The sequence below is a fragment of the Macrotis lagotis genome, chromosome 3 (genome assembly GCF_037893015.1).
Source record: "Macrotis lagotis isolate mMagLag1 chromosome 3, bilby.v1.9.chrom.fasta, whole genome shotgun sequence".
NCBI lineage: Eukaryota > Metazoa > Chordata > Mammalia > Peramelemorphia > Peramelidae > Macrotis > Macrotis lagotis.
The window spans coordinates 284,155,794-284,172,245 of NC_133660.1; the positions used below are offsets into that span (position 1 = coordinate 284,155,794).

The following is a 16,452-nucleotide window of genomic DNA, read 5'->3' on the forward strand; positions in this document are numbered from 1 at the left end:
TGACTTTTAGTCTTTGTGGCTTTGTGTATGTTTGTGTCTGTCTCTATGGCTTTGTACTTGTCATTTCCAAAAGCATGTATGTCTCTACATGCGTTATCTGTGATCACGTGTGCGAGTGTGTGTGTGTGTGTGTGTTCATGTCTTCTTCCGTGTATTGGCTAGGGTCTGTGGGTGTGAACTCTTTCTTTGTGTGTAATTGGGTGTGTCCAGTTCTCTGAGCAGCCCAGAAAATGGACTGGGGGCTCTGTGATGGATCTGGATCTGGGTGTGTGCCTTTGGACCCATATTATGGTGGTGTTGGGAGGCCAGAATGGAGATCTGGGTCCATGTCAAGGTCTGGTTAGGCTTGTCTCTGACAGGGATAGGCCTTGTATTCCCCCAGGGCCCTCAGACTCTTCTCTTTTGCTCTCCTTTCCTGAGCCCAGAGAAAACCTGGACAGCTCCAGGGTCTTCTCTATAGAGAGACAGACTGGTTTCAGGGTCATGAGGAAGGTCTCCTCTCCCAGGGGGAGAGTCTTGATCTCCAAGGGTGCCACAAGATGATAGAGAAAAGGGAAATCTTCCCCATAGTTTTTTTGGGGGGTCTTGGAACATTAGAGATGATGGGGGGGTCTCCCAATTCTATTGTGGAGGTAGGATTTGAGAGCCCAGACAGGCTATCCACTGGGGGAGACCCCAGCTTCCATGCCTCATTCCCTCTACTGGACTTGAGCAGTGTGTGAGTGGAGGGAGAAAAGAGGGAGGACTCTGGATATTAAGGTTGCCATGGAAACAGCTGATTTTCCGTGGTGCCGCAGTGATAGGAGCTGAGGGTCTTATTACCAGCTGAGGCCTCTTCTCCCCACTCCTCACTCATGGCTCCTTGCTGGCCTCCCCCAGGAGCAGGGCTCTTGCCCCAGTCTGCCTTCATCTCTAACTGGACCCATACACCTTGAGCTAGTCTTTCTGGCTTCTCTGCCCTCTAGGTAGCTAAGGGTCCAGGTTTACCTGGCTGTGACTATGCCTCCATCTTATCTTAGGTGGGAGCATAGAAGGGGAGGGAGGCAGAGAGGGATCCTCTGATGACCCTTTCCTCTCCCATTCCTCCTAGGGACTCTCTTCTCAGAGTGTCCCCTTCTGCTCCACAAATGGGACCTCTGGGAGTCCACCTCCTTGTCAGGAGACAGGAGGCCCTCAGATTGAAGGCTTCCATCCTGTCCTTCACCTGGAATATCTGAGCTGGCTGGTGCCCGGGCCCCCTGGGGTGTGAGCCAGCTCCCATACTCCCTGGGGGCAGTTTGGGGTTGAACCTGGGGCAACTGCTGCCATTAGGTTTCTTTCCTGCAGTACTCTCCCTTAACCTTTCCAGAACCTAGTAACCTAACCTCCAGTTCCAATCTCCATCCTGAGTGTGGGTCTCCCATTGTTCTGCCCCCTTCTCCCTTGCTTAGCACATAGGTTGGGTTGGATTGGTTTGAATTGAATCTTGGAGAATCCACTTCCCCTCCAGGGGCCCTGAACAGCTCTCCCTCTGCCCTAGGCCACCCTTCCCCACCCCCAGCCCCAGAAGTACCCTGAAGAGACCCATCAAAGACTAATTATTTAATTAAACATTTTATGACTCTCATCTGCTCCCATTATGATCCATAGAGTCCGAGATGGTTCCCTTTGCCCAGGCCCACTCCAGAGCTTGGTGGTCTGGCTACCCCCTGGCCTAATTTGGTCTCCCTTCCTGTAACCAGGGCATTTCTCCACCCCCCCCCCCCTTCAGCTTCACCCACCCTGGAGAGCCCAGGCAGCCGCAGGAGGGAACATGGCAACTAATGGGGTTTATTTTGGGGTTTGATCGTTAGGGACCTCACACCCGCCCCCAGCAGCCGGATGGTGCAGAGGAGAGAAAGAGGGAGAGGAGGAGGAGAGGTGGGGGTGGGGTGGGGTGGGGAGCCTGAGCCTGCCAAGTCTGGCCCCATTCTCCCTGACTCTCTCACCTACTCCCTTGGGTCCCCCTCTTTGTCCAGGGGGAGGACAGCTCTCTCTCTCTCTGCCTGACAGCCTTCCTCTTTTGTCTGTTTACCTCTGTCTCTCTGGTCTGTCCTGGGGTCTGAAGCCTCCAAATAGCATCAAACCCCAAGTCCTGTCCTGCAAGGGAGCAGGGAGTTAGAGGGTTCCTAAGACTGGGAGGAGACAAAGAGCCCTGTTGGCTGGGGAGGGGAGCTCAGCCAGGTGTCCTGGCACAGGGTGGGCAAAACATAGAGGAGAAAGAGTCTGAGCAGGGAGGGGGTGGACAGAGCTGGCCAAGTTGGGGAAGGAGGCTGGCTGTGTGGCCTATGAGTCAGAGCAGAACAAAGCCCCCTACCGCCCTGCAGCTGGTTGGGTCTCTGGGGATCTCACACACCTGCATCACTTGACCCCTCCTGGGCTTCACACCCCTGTTGTCAATGTCACCTTGGCTGGCACCCAGGGGAAGGGAGGAGAAACAGACCCTGCAGGCACTGGACAACCCAGAGCTTGGCTCCCTTTGGCAGCTGTTCTCCCCACCCCATGGCCACCCCCACTCCCACCCTGGAGAAGTTCCCCCTTCATAATGCCCTTCTCTGTCTTTCTGAAATCTCTCTTTGGCTCTCCCATCTCTCCTTAGATGTAATTAAAATGAGAATTCTTGAGGCAGCTACATGGCTCTGTCTACACACACACCCACTCACCCCTCCCTTAGGGGCAGCTGTGTGTGGTGGCTGCTCCCATAGCATTGTCCATTTCAGGACACGACCCGTGCTCCCAGAACCCAAGGGCGCCCCCTGTCCTTGCTGTGCTGACCCTGTGCCTTCTTCCCACCCCTTCCCCACCTATCTCCCTTTTCTCTCTACAGCTGGAACGACCTACATCTTTGGGAAGGGCGGGGCGCTCATCACCTACACGTGGCCCCCCAATGACCGGCCCAGCACGAGGATGGACCGCCTGGCCGTGGGCTTCAGCACCCACCAGCGCAGTGCCGTCCTGGTGCGGGTAGACAGCGCCTCTGGCCTCGGGGACTATTTGCAGCTGCACATCGTAAGGACCCTGGGGCCTAGACCCCCCTGACCCCCTCCCTTCTTTTCCTTGGGCAGCTCCCTCCTTTTGCCACAGTCCAAGCCTGAAGATCCCTTCCTCTCAGAGAAATGCCAGGACCCAGACTACTCTTCCTCCCCCCTCATTTCCTCCCCACACACCCCAAGTAACTCCGTACCTCTTCCTGGTTTGCCTGCGTGGACACCTAGTCTGGCCCAACACATGGGAGGGTGGAAGGAGCGTGGAGGACCTGAACATGAATCTTGGCTCTGTTCCCTATGTGACTTCTTGCGGCATCATGGTCCAATGGTTAGAGCATTGGACCTGGAGTCAGAAAAACCTGGTTTTAAATTCTGCCACACAAACTTGCTGGCAGCTCTCTCTCACCCTCAGTGTCCTCTGTTAAATAGGAGGCTGATCAATGGCCTTCAAGGCCCCTTTCAGCCCTAAATTGATGTTGCCAGGAATCACTGAACCTTTTTGTGCCTCACTTTCCTGCTTTGTTTAATGAAGAAATTTAGACTAGACAATCTCTAAAGCCTCTTCTAGCTCTAATCCAAATCTCTAATCCATTTGGAGACTGCCACCCTGGTTCTGGGTTCATCCTTCTCTGGACCTTACTTTTCTCTTTGTAAAAATGGGTGACCCCTGACACCTCCTGATTTGTAAAGGTCTCCCACCAGCCTCTTGAGATCCTCTCAATGATTCCCAAGCCCCTTGGAAATGATCCTAGTTCCACTGGTGGCTCCAGCACTCTTTCAGCACTCCAAATGTGGACAGCTCCCAGAGAGTCCCTCCTAGGCTTTCTCCTCTCCCAGATCAGGACCTCCTCTGGGGAAGTCACTTCACCCTTCTAAGCCTCCATTTCTTTATTTGTAAAATGGCTTTTGAGTCCAGAGTCCTCCCCTGACCTTACACCCACCTCCTTTCTTGCCTTTAATGTCTGCCATAGCAGACTCCTGACCAAGGCTCCTCCTGTACTCCTCCTGTACCTGGAAGGTGGATGGATCAAAGGACAGGTTGGATGGACCCTGGGTGAAGCTGAAGTCCTCTGGGGACTGTTTGGGATGCAGGGGACTGAGTGTGGAGTGATGGATATGGAGTTAGGGTCCCTCATCTGTGGAAGAGGTGGACTTGTTTCTGAGAACCTCAGATGGCATCCTCTGTGCCCATGCTCCCAGACAACTTGGGGCTGATTCAACAGATAGACAATTGTAGCTTCATCATCTTAATGCAGTCTCATGACAGCCCACTGAGGTCAATACATCAGGTATCATTATTCTCATTTTACCGAGAAGGAAACTGAGGCTCAGCTGAAATGTCCAGGGTCATGAAGCTTTTAAAAGCAGAGCTAGGATTTGAACCCTCCTTGCTTCAGGTCCACCACTCTTTCTGATACACTGACCTTCCTCATAGATGTCCTCAACAAGCAGTGCAATGTAGTGGAGGAAAGGGAAGAGAGGATGGTCCTGTGGCTTTGGGGGAAGTTGATGGCTCAGGAGCTAGCAGGGCAGGGGGAGGGGGTACAGGTGAAAGTGAAGGAATTGAGTTAACATTGAGGAGTGAGGCAAATTGAGGGATGCTGGGAGAAAACAGGTGTGGGTGTGGGTGTGGGTTTGTGCATGTATGCGTGTCTGAGGTGGGGGAGGGGAGAGAGAGTGAGAGAAGACACAGAGGGGGGAGAGAGAGAGAGAGAGAGAGAGAGAGAGAGTTGTATGTGTGGGAACAGTGGGGTAGGCCTTTACCAGTGGGACATCCCAACTGCAGATGTGGTCCTTCTGTGACAGACTATCAATTCAATCATATATGCACATGTGTGTGTATGAGTTTGTGTGGATTCCTGAGTGAGCGTATGTCATATCTCCTTGGCTGACCCAGATGTGGCTTTGGTGGGACTGATTCGTGTCCTGCAGAGATGGAGGGCTAGATTCTCTTGGTCCTGAAGGAGAAAGAGATTTCTCTCCCCCATCACCATAGGCCAGTCAGTCAACCAGTCAACCAACAAGCCTTTATTATGTACCACTTCCCAGGTGACTTTCAGCCTTCCCTCAGACTTCTTGCAAGGGATTGGGGGTGAGCTGTTGATTGAGAGGATAGGGTTGAAGGGGAAGGGAAGGGAAGGGCCTGAGGCCTAAGAGGGGAAGCTGGGAGCTGGGAAGACCCAAGGGAGATATTGCAGAAGTGGGGAGTGAGGCCAATTCTGCCTGGGGGAGACAGAATGCCTGGGTCTCCTCCTGGGGGGTAGCTCAAGGGACCCCACCCCCCCACAGTGACACATCGGCTCCCACGACGGCTTCATTAGCGGCTCTGGGAGAGCAGGGAGGCGGCAGTGAAATAAGAGGAAAGCAATTTGACGTCTCTAATAAAGCGTCGCTCCACTTTGCCAAATTAATTTTGACTCCCATAATTATTTGCTGTAGGAGCGGCCCGCTCTCCCCACCGCCGCCTAATGAGGTAATTGGGGAATTAGGAATTAATGACTTTAACAGAAGTGACAACTGACTCCTCGTCAGGCGCTGCACAGGGGAGCTGTTGTCTCCCCCAGAGCTCCTGGCTGGGAACCCAGGAATCCGGTCTCTCCCCACTTTCCCATCTAGTGGTGAACACTCTCTTGCTATGGGACCCCAGGCAAGAATGTCTCCTCTGAAAACCCCACTCTCCCCATCTGTAAAAGCCATCAGGGGGACTGCCCACCCAGGCTTGTTCTGAGGGTCTAAAACTCCAAGGATTAGGGGATCAGGGTTTTGCAAACCTTTTAAGGTTCTAGAAATATCAGTTTATAGCTAGATCCAAGGCCTTGGGGCCCTCAGCTCCCTGCTAAGCCAGCCCAACTCACTCAACCAGAATTACCACCTTGTATGCTAGGCACTATGCTAAAAGCTGGGGATTTGTAGAACTAAGAAGCCAGTCCTGTCAAAGCTGTATTGGCCATTCTGGTACCTGGGACAACATTAGTGGAAGGCTAAGGGTAGACCTTGGGAGGATGGACAATCTGACTGCTCCACAAGTGTGATCCAGATGCCTGGAGAGAGGCGGCTTACCCCCTTTTCCTCCTCTCTCAGGGTCCACCTTCTTCCTAAGCCCTGCAGGAGCATCAGATAGTATAATATTGTTAGACATGGGCAAGTGGTCTTGCCCCCCCCAGGTCAGCAAATGGAGCAATGCCCTGGCTACCCAGCCCTGGTACAGCTCTAGGGCCATATAGCTTGAGCCATGGGGAGAGCCATGTGTTTTGCTTGGCATCACAGAGACTCAGAAGCTCTTGCTGAACTCCAAAGGTGCCATGTGTACTTGTGATTTATTTTTCAGGATGTGAACGAGAGCTGATATTTCTGTGACCCCTTTAAGGTTTGCAAAGCCCTTTACTGACATAATCACATTTGACCCTCGCCATAAATCTGTGCAATAACTATTATTATCATGACCCATTTTACAGCCTCGGAAACTGAGCTTTAGTGAGTTGAAGCAAGTTGCCCAGGGTGACAAACCGATTAAGTAGCAGAAGCAAAATTTGAATTCAGGTCTTCCTAGGTGTAAGGCCAGTGCTCTGCCCCCTCTGCACCAGGCTCAGTTTATCCCTGGATATTTTAATTCGTGCTAGACAAAAAGTGTGAAAGTCACAGGTTTCAGAGGTGAGAGACCCTGATGGTGATCTAGTCCAATCCCCATCCTTTTATAAAGGGGAAAATTGAGATCCAGAGAGGAGTGTCCAAGGTCACAGGAGTAGTGAGGAGCAGAACTAGAGATTGAACACATTCTTTGGCTTCAAAGCCAGGGTTTTTTTCCCAAATATATTGCAGTCCATGATATTTCTTGGTGATATTCCCTAGTCTGAGCAGATCTGAGGGAAGACACTAACCCAGAGTAGACAGGCTAGCTTCTGGGATTGGCTGGTGAAGTGGACAGTCTCAGGACAGGAACCTCCCTCTATCCCGCTGAAACTGTCCTTGGAGCTTTTTCTCTCATACAGAAAGGGGAAACAAAGTGATGTGAATGGGAGAAAGGGGGGGAGATTGTCAGTGAGAGATCCTATGGTGGGGTGCTTCTGTAGTACTGTTAGGAGAGGGTGCATGTGCACCCCTCAGGAGCCCTTGGGAGTGAAGAGCTCTCTGTATAAGGACTTCAGTGCAAGTGAGAGAACCAGTCAATCAACCAGTATATTTTAAGCACTGTGCTGTGCTGGGGAAAGAGAGGAAGGAAGGAAGGAAGGAAGGAAGGAAGGAAGGAAGGAAGGAAGAAGAGGAAGGGAGGGAGGAAGGAAGGGAGGGAGGAAGGAAGGGAGGGAGGGAGGGAGGGAAGAAGAGAGGAAGGAAGGAAGGAGAGGAAGGAAGGAAAAAGAAGAAAGGAAAGAAGGGAAGGAAGAAGGGATTGAAGCAAAGGAAGGGAGAGAAAAGAGGGAAAGAAAGAAAAAATAGAGATAGAGAAAGAAAAAAAGGAAAAGAAAGAAAAAAGAAAAAAGAAAAGAGAAAGAAAAAAAGGAAAAAGAGAAGAAAAGGGTCTCCACTTTCAAAGAGTGCCCAGTCCAATTAATGGTGTGACAACATACAAGCATCCAAGGGAGGTCACCCACATTCAGAAGAAACTAGAGTTAGCCTCAGAAAGAAGGCCCTGAGATGGAGGAGGTCAGGGAAAGCTAGAAGGTAGGATTGAACCAGACTTAGAAGAAACCCAGGAAGCTAAGAGGGGGGCAGGGAAGGGGGCAGTGGGAGAATATGCCTCGTATCAAGAGGTGAAAAATCCTGTGCTAGGAATAGCAAGGAGTCCGATTGTCACTGGAAGGCATGAGAAGTCTGGCAAAGAAGGAGGATCTAAGTTCAGAAAGGCCTTCAAAGTCAAAGTGGGGAGACTCTTATTTCATCTAGGAGGTGATGGGGAACAATGGGTGCTTAATGAGTAAAAGGCTGGCATGGAGATTACTCTGGCCAAGTAGATGATGGACAGAAGTGGGAAGGGACTGGAGGTAGGCAGAACCCCCAACAGTTAATGCCATAGTCCAGGTGTGAGGGGAAGGAAGTTTGCACTAGAGTGATGGCTATGACCTATTTTTAGAGGATTTGAGGGTCCATAGGAGATAGAGGGTCAAAAAGAAGGGAGAAAAGAGTCAGAGAGAGGCTCTAGGCAAGCAGGTTGTTCCAATTCATCACCGAGCTTGGCTCCATCTTAGACTGGCTTTAAATTAGAATGCTGGCTTAGACGGGGGCTCTGGAAGCCCATGGCTCACCTCTGCTAGTACCTTCTATGGTTCCTGATGCCCCTCTCATTCCCAACCCCAAGAAGTTCATTCCCTCCTCCCTGCCCCTTGTCACCATCTACCTTATCCTGAGAAGTGAATGGGACCTTGCCTGTCTGCTGTTTATTCTCCAATCTTGTTTGTCCATTCTAGAAGTCTCCCCAAATTCACACAAAGACGCACCCACAGCCCACACTCCCATGGGAATGGGGGAGCCCACACACAGCTTCCCTACCTTCCCCTCTCTCACCCTCCCCTGCAGAGCAATGACCTAGTTAGGGGCCTGTAAGCTTGAAGAAAAGTTCAGGTGGAAGTCTTCTTCTTCACTACCCCCCAACCACAGGGCTCTCTACTGAGCACAGCAGAGGGTGGGAGAAGCCCCCATGGGGCTCAGGAGGACAGAACTGAGGGCAAAGGAAGGGGCTCTGATCCCCTCCCCAGCTCGGTCACTCTAGTCAGCTGCCCCTGTCAGAGCTTTGTGCTTGCTGCCAGCAAACCCAAAGTCAGCAAACCTTTATTAAGTTTCTGCAGTACGTAGGGCCCCCAGGGTTGGGGCAGAGGCAGGGCCATTGAGATAAGGATCCTGTATTCAAGCATTTTCCAGGTTAGTAGCAGGTCTTCACTTAAAGTTTGTGAATGACCAATTCTATCTCCTATCTATCTTTTTTTTTAAAATGTCTTATTGGGGACCTTTCATTTTTATACTGCTGTCATGAAAGGGAATATCCATTCTTCCCCAATTCTTCAATCAGCAAGCATTTATTTTTATGGTGCATCTACCATGGAAACCCAACAGACCCCCTCCTATGCCCATAAGGAAAGGTTACGCCCCTTTTCTGTATAGCTTCTAAATTTACAAGGTACTTTCTCTGATGTGGACAAGCCAGGAGTTGGGGGCACAAGTGTATATGATGGCCATTGTCCATTACCTCTGAGAGATTTAAGGGGACTGCTCACAATCATACAGTAGAGAGTGCCATAGTCAGGAGAGCTTGAACTCAGGGTTTGATTCTATTACATTATGAGTGGCTGCCAATGAAGGCTTGGATGGATGGATGGAGGGATGGATAGATGGATGGGTGGATGGATGGAGGGATGGATGGAGGGATGGATGGATGGATGGAGGGATGGATGGAGGGAGGGATGGATAGATGGATGGATGGGTAGATGGATGGGTGGATGGATCGATGGATGGAGGGATGGACAGATGGATGGATGGGTGGATGGATGGATGGAGGGAGGGATGGATGGAGGGAGGGATGGATGGATGGATGGATGGAGGGATGGATGGATGGATGCATGGAGGGAGGGAGTGGATGGAGGGATGGATGGATGGAGGGATGGAGGGATGGATGGATGGATGGGTGGATGGATAGATGGATAGATGGATGGATAGAGGGAGGGATGGACAGATGGATGGATGGATGGATGGATGGAGGGAGGGAGGGATGGATGGAGGGATGGATGGATGGATGGATGGAGGGGTGGATGGATGGATGGATGGATGGAGGGATGGACAGATGGATGGATGGGTAGATGGACGGATGGAGGGAGGGAGTGATGGATGGAGGGAGGGATGGATGGATGGATGGAGGGATGGATGGATGGATGGATGGATGGATAGATAGATGGATGGATGGATGGGTGGATGGATGGGTGATTGATGGGTAGATGGATGGGTGGGTGATAGATGCATGGATAGATGATGGGCAGATAGATGAATGGATGAATGAATGGATGGGTGGATGGGTGGATAAGTGGCTTGACCCACCCCCTCATACCCACCTGCCTCTCCTGGGTGCTGACCCCCTGCCTTCTGGCCACCAGGACCAGGGCACCGTGGGGGTGATCTTTAATGTGGGTACTGATGACATCGCCATTGATGAGCCCAACGCCATTGTGAGTGACGGCAAGTACCATGTGGTACGCTTCACCCGGAGTGGTGGCAATGCCACCCTGCAAGTGGACAGCTGGCCAGTGAACGAGCGCTACCCAGCAGGTAGGTGGAGCCAGGAAATGAATGTATGGGGCATCAAGGAGGAGGGGGGGGGCAAGGTTGGGCTAGGGAAAGGGAGTGAAGAAAATGAAGCTGGAAGGCTTGGAGTTGGGTGCTGGGGAGGTTGGGGAAATGACTGGCATGGTGGAAAAAGTCAGGAGAGATCTGAGTTCAAATCTTGCTTCTGTGTGGACCATGTATAAGTTTCCTCATCTGGTAAATCAGGCTAAGAGCACCTTTAGTCCCTCTATCTCAGACTGTTGTGAAGCTCAGCTGAAATTATTTTCAGACTTTGAAGAAGTGCATGAGAAGGAACTGGATTCTTCTTATTGATATGGAGGACTAGGAGGGCAGAGATGGGATCTGGAGTCGGGGGCGTGAGAGAAGCAGAGAGAGGGTTGGAGGACTAGAGAGGTCCAGGCTAGCAGAACACTGGAGGCTGCTCCACTGGCAAACTGCTGCTTACCCCGGCCTTCGAAAGAGAAGGGGCAAACGGAGAGTGGGGAGAGATAGATGTATGCACAGCCACAGGACTGGTTTGGGAGAGACAGAGAGAAGGAAAGAGAGAGACTGAGGCATAAGGAGGAGAGGCGGCCACAGAGTGGGGGACAATGACGGAGAAGGGTGTGAGAGAGAGAGAGGGAGAGAGTGGAAAAGAGAACCAGGGGAAAGAATCAGACCCAGAGAAAGACATAGTCCCCAAATAAGGAGCAGAAATATTGAGGAAAGTCCCTAGAAAATAGATGAGAAGAGCTGGGAGAATAGATTATGTCACACAGGGGAAAGAGAGCAGAATTTGGAGGCAGAAGATGTGGGTTCAAATCCAGATTCTGCCAATGATATCCCTTCTTTAGGACTCAGTTTCCCCTGCTCTCTTGCTGTAAAATGAAAGGTTTAAGTTAAATTCCCTCTGAGATTCCTTTCAGCTAGCATGCAGAAAGGAAGGGTGTTCAAAAACCCAGGAACAGATATCTGAAGGTTCAAAGACTGAGAGGAAAGAGGGAATCAGAGAAAGGGGGCAAGAGGCAAAGGAGAGATGGAGAGATATGCAAATAGACACTGAGACACCTGGGGAAAGAGGGAAGGAAGATAGAGATACTGTCACAGAGACCTGGGGAGAAATACCCTCAAGGGGAGATGGAGAGAGAGAGGAGACAGACAGACAGAGGGAGAGGGAGGGAAGGAGAGGGAGAGGGAGAGAGATGAAGTGATATGAAGCATGGGGGTGGGGTGGAGAGGAGAGGAGGAGATGCTGAGGCAGCTACAGCTGCAGTAAGAGACTTGGTGCCTCAGAGACAAGGAAATGCATAGAAAGCTCCAGCCACAAGTCAAAGAGGGATGGAGACTCATTTACATATTCACAGTCCTATAGACTGGGCTCCAGGTAGCGCACAGCCGGGAGTCCAGACTAGCTCCCACGTGGGTAACAGAAGAGACAGAGAGATTGGGGCACCCAAATGCACCCCCTCCCCCAATCCCAACACCCTGATCAAGATAGAAACATTCACTGAGAGGTGGGGGGAAGGGCAGGTAAACAGAGACCAACACCCAAAGGGAGCCGAGTGATCCTAGCATGTGAGTGTGTAGGCAAAGACCTGCCCACGTTCCCAAGGGGAAAAACCACAGATTCGCAAAGAATCCAGACCCTCATGATGCTGAGGAGAGAGGTTAGCCCTGGAACCCTGAGAAGCCTGGCTTCAAATCCTGCCTCGGAGACTTACTGATTGTGTGCTCCTGGGTAAGACAGAAGTCCTCTGAGTCTCATCTGTAAACTGGCACCCAGGACTGTTATGAGAAACAGTGAGACGTCAGCAAGCATTTATTAAGCACCTACTTCTTCTTTAAGCCTGTTTCCATCCCTCCATGCCCCACCCCCGAGCGCACAGCTCATCCTTAGCCCCCAGCCTATAGGGTTGCAAAGACAAAGCACCACTAAGCCCTGCCTACTAGGGGCTTACTTTCTCCGGAGAGATTTAGTCAGACTGTAGCAGAGACCCTAACCTACCAGAAGCGGCAGGATGGCCACTGAGCATGCAAAGGGCAGTCATTATTTTTATTGTACTACCCGGATAGACACTGTCCACCTGCGGAGGCCTTCACTGATACTGTCCATTATCTGAGGCAGCTCAGTCATACCATGGATAGAGCACTCAAACTGGGTTCCAAACACGCATTAGCTCCGTAACCTTGGACAAGTCCCTTCACCTCCCTCTGACTGTTTTCTCAACTGTAAAATGGGGATAATGAAAGCACTTATCACCTAGGGATGTGGTGAAGATCAAATGATACGGTTGTTTAAAAAAAGACCAATGGGCTAGGCGATACGCAGGCTCCTCTGTGGCTCTTGAGCCTGGTGGGGTTCCCTGGTCCCCCCACCCCAGCCTGTGTGACCAACCTGGGCCTCAGAAGGGGGATGCTTTGCAATCTTCATCCTTCCCCAGAACTAGAATACTTCTTACTGCTGGCAGGGTGAAGAGATTCCATTTTCCTCTTTCCTCACACATGGAGAACAGTTTCTCTCCCCACTCTTATTTCATTCTGCCTCCTCTTGCCAAAGACAGATACCAATCAAAGGCAGTCTATCCCTCCCTGTCGATGGAAGTCCTGCTCCCCCTACACCTAACTTAGACACATGGACATCCATGTGAGCAATACACAAGTGAGCCAGGAATTTGGTGGTGCATATGCCCATTTGCACACTCACACGCATAGACCCCAAAATAGAATTGTTGAAGGTTGATGGTCCAGAGTCTCCAGAGAAGCTGGGGGGCATACGAAAAGGCAGGGGAGCAGAGCAGTGCTTGGGGAGCTCCTACCTAACCCTCAGGCAGTTAGATCTCTGTGTGCCCCCTGCAGCCTTGGAGGTAGGCACTCAGGGGGCCTCAAGGAAGCTGCCTCCCTGTCTGGCACTGCATCCTGGGAGCATCCTCCAAGCAGCAGGGAAGGTCACATGTGGGGCTGTCACTCTACACTGATGAATTCCTTGAGACACACATACTAGCTTGCTGACAGATGCCCTTAGATACACATGCATGATGACAAACGCCTTCAGACACATGCTTCCACATTGATAAATGTCCTTAGACACATGTGTCCATTGATAAATGTCCTTAGACACACGATTGACAAAAGCCTCAGACCCGCATACACAACCACACTCCTTGAGGGGAGAGCATGTGACTTTTGCCTTTCTCTGGATCCCCATCTGACTGGCCAATAGGTATTTAATAAAGGTTTGTAGACTGACTCACTGCCCCAAACTCCGTGACCCCCTGTGCACATCCCTCCCTCCCTCTTCTTCCCAAGAGGCACCAGGCAGGCCCCTGAGGGGAGACGGCAGAGAGCTAGGAATAGGGCAGAGGAGGGAATGACAGGTGTGCTATGCAGATGGGGAGCTGAGGCTGGAGAACCACCAAGGAGAGAGGATGGTGAGGGGGGTGAGGGCTTGGGGAACGAGAGGAGGAGGCAGATGGGGACATGTTGGCTAGAAAGAGAGAGGGAAGAGAGTCTGCGGAGAACCGAGGTGGGGAAGGGAAGCAAGAAGCAGGCCCGTGAGGATGAGGGGGAGCCGGGGAGGAAGGAAAAGCAGAGATTAGGAATCGGGGGGATTAGTAAAATGGGGAAGTGAGGTGAGATTCAGGAAGGGGGGGGGGCTGGGGAGGAGAGGAGCTGAGAGAGACATGGGGGAAAGGGCAGGGGCAGTGGAGAGGCTCGGAGAGCAGCAGAGGGCTGGCAGACAGTCCTGGCTGCTTGCAAATGGAGTCACGTATCCCACCTGTGATTGCCCACGGGAGAGGCTTTGTCCCTGGGGGTGGGGGGTGGGGGTGGGAAGGAAACAAAAGGGAGACGGGCCGAGCGCCTTGATGGTGAGTGTGGATGCAGGGGGAGGACAGAGTGTGATGTGAGGCTGGGAGGGCGGCAGGCTCAGGGGACCCGGGGGAGCCTTGGGGTGCGGGAAGGAAATCACCTCCTCGCTGTAAACTTGCGTGCCGGGTGCCCCCCTAAATGACGCATAAACCTTGTTTAACCGCCCCCCAACTAAACCACCCTCTAAACGCAGGAAGCAGCCGGGACCAGGCCTGCCTGCCACCCCGTCCCCCCACCTAAAGCCGCTAAACGCCCCCCCATCCCGGCCCCAGCCCCCCTCCGCTGGGGCCCAAAGGGCTGGGCCTCCTCGGAATCTGGCGAGCCCCTCCCTGTTGACCTTCCGGCTCCCGAGTTCTCCTTGGGGGTTTTTGGCTTTCTGGGCCGGGGGCCGGGGAGGGCCTCGGAGGGGAGACCCAGGGAGGGGGCCGGGAGCCGAGGGAGACCGAAGGCCGCCGGGAGCTCTTGGCTTATCGGGGAGGCTCACTCCCCGGCCGACCTTTTCGGCCGGATGCCCCCCGCGCCCCCACGTCCTCTCCGGCCTTCTGCAGAACTGACTCTTAACTCATCGGGACTTCGTCGTGTCTGAGAAAACCACTGTCTCTCTAAACTTTTCCAAGGGAACTTTGATAACGAACGCCTGGCGATTGCTAGACAGAGAATCCCCTACCGGCTGGGTCGGGTAGTAGATGAGTGGCTGCTCGACAAAGGTAACTAACAGAACTAATGATTCCCCGAAAACCACCCCCTTAACGGTGCAGAGCTCGCCCCTCCCTCCCCCGGCCCTCCCTCCGGGACCGCGGATGGACCGTGGCCCGCCCCTCCCCCAAGGGAAGGCGGCTGGGCCAAGACCTCGCCCCTCTCCCCGGTCTACTCCCAGGGCGGGCCTGGGACCCATCCTTGGGTCCTCCGGGCCGGGCAGGCTCCGCCCGCACGATCCAGGGAGGCTCAAAGGAGACCCTTGCAGGGCCCCCCAAGGTAGTGATGCTCAGGGACCTTCCCTACGGAGGCCGCCCCTCGCTCATTCATGCATTCATCCCTACACTCATTGATTCACTCTACAGTCCTTGGTCCCAAGGCTCTCCCTGCCCCAGAACGGGAAGTTAAAGCCTAGAGAGAATTGGGTGTCCCTGCGCAGGAAGCTTCTAGAAGCTTGTAGGCTTTGTGAAGCAGGGCTCCTCCGGGAGGAGAGGGGAGCAGCAGAGCAAGGAGGCTTTGAGGAAAGCGGAGACTGGCGGAGAGATGCAATGGGGAGAGAAAAGAGAGAGAAGGGGGTGGGGGCTGGCACAGTCCAGAAAAGGCCGGGCCAGAGTCTGGAAGCTCTAGATCCCAAGGGAACGTTCTCCACTTCCCCACCCCCACTCCAGAGAAGACTCATTGCCTCTTGAGGTCTGGGGCATCCTCAGAAAGAGGGAGGTGGTCCCAAGAGCGGTCACTGTTGATGAGAAAGGAGAGAGCAGACTTTGCAGGAGGGAAGGGTCACTTCCAGGGCTTGGAGGGAGAATAGAGAGCTTTGGGAGCCCAGGGTGAGGTCAGGCCACTCCGCGATCCCCACCTCAACCCCTCAACTCCCCTCTGGAGGGGCAGGGCGAGCTCTGTACCTTTAAGGCTAAACTTGAGGGGGCTGCAGAACTGCTAAAAGTCCACTTAACCAGCTGATAACTCTGTTTTTAAATGTTCACCGGGGGTTTCTCCCCACTAAACCCCTGTCACTTCCTGACCCCCCCCAGGTGGGGACTAAACATGCCGATAATCAGATGTGATAAATCCACAGCAGGACCAAAAGTTAAAGGGACTGTAACGAGATCACTAAAAAACGACCAACCCAGAGCCCGAATTGGGCTACTTTTCTCTCCAGCTGGGCAAGCTTTAACCCTTTGAGGAGTGTGCCAGTGGGGCTGGGCAAGGCGGAGGGGGCAAGGCTGGGGCCGCAGGGTGACTTTGCCCGGGTCTCCAGGGTCCCATCTCCATCAGCCCCCCTCCCATCCTGGAATCAGAGAGGCCAAGAGAGAGAGCCCAGGCTGAGGCTGAGACAGCTTGTGACTTGGGGGGGGGGGGGGCATGGGGAAAGGAGGGAGAGGGAGGGTGAGTGGGAAGGATTGAACTGGAAAGTTCATGAGGAGAAGGCAGGTTGCAGCCCAGCAAACCAGGAGGGAAGGAATGGTAGAGATCAGTGGTGGAGTGGGAAGATTTCCTCCTGTGACAAGCCAGGTTTTAAAGTGGATAGCGCATAGGATGGGGATTCAGAAAGATCTGGGTTTGAATCCTGCCTTAGATACTTCCTAATGATGAGACTTGAGCTGATCACTTACCTTATCTGGGCCTCAGTATCCTTACT

General features: G+C 52.8%; 1 protein-coding gene across 8 annotated transcripts in view; it reads left to right on the forward strand.

The window, feature by feature from the left end:
* NRXN2 (neurexin 2) overlaps positions 1-16,452 on the forward strand; it is a 153,553-nt gene that overhangs the window by 99,277 nt on the left and 37,824 nt on the right. For all 8 annotated transcript variants that reach the window (XM_074231151.1, XM_074231152.1, XM_074231153.1 and 5 more), the window contains 3 exons: positions 2,846-3,027; positions 10,082-10,253; positions 14,735-14,824. In XM_074231151.1, coding sequence (XP_074087252.1) covers positions 2,846-3,027; positions 10,082-10,253; positions 14,735-14,824 — 444 coding nt within the window. The remainder of the gene's footprint in view (positions 1-2,845; positions 3,028-10,081; positions 10,254-14,734; positions 14,825-16,452) is intronic.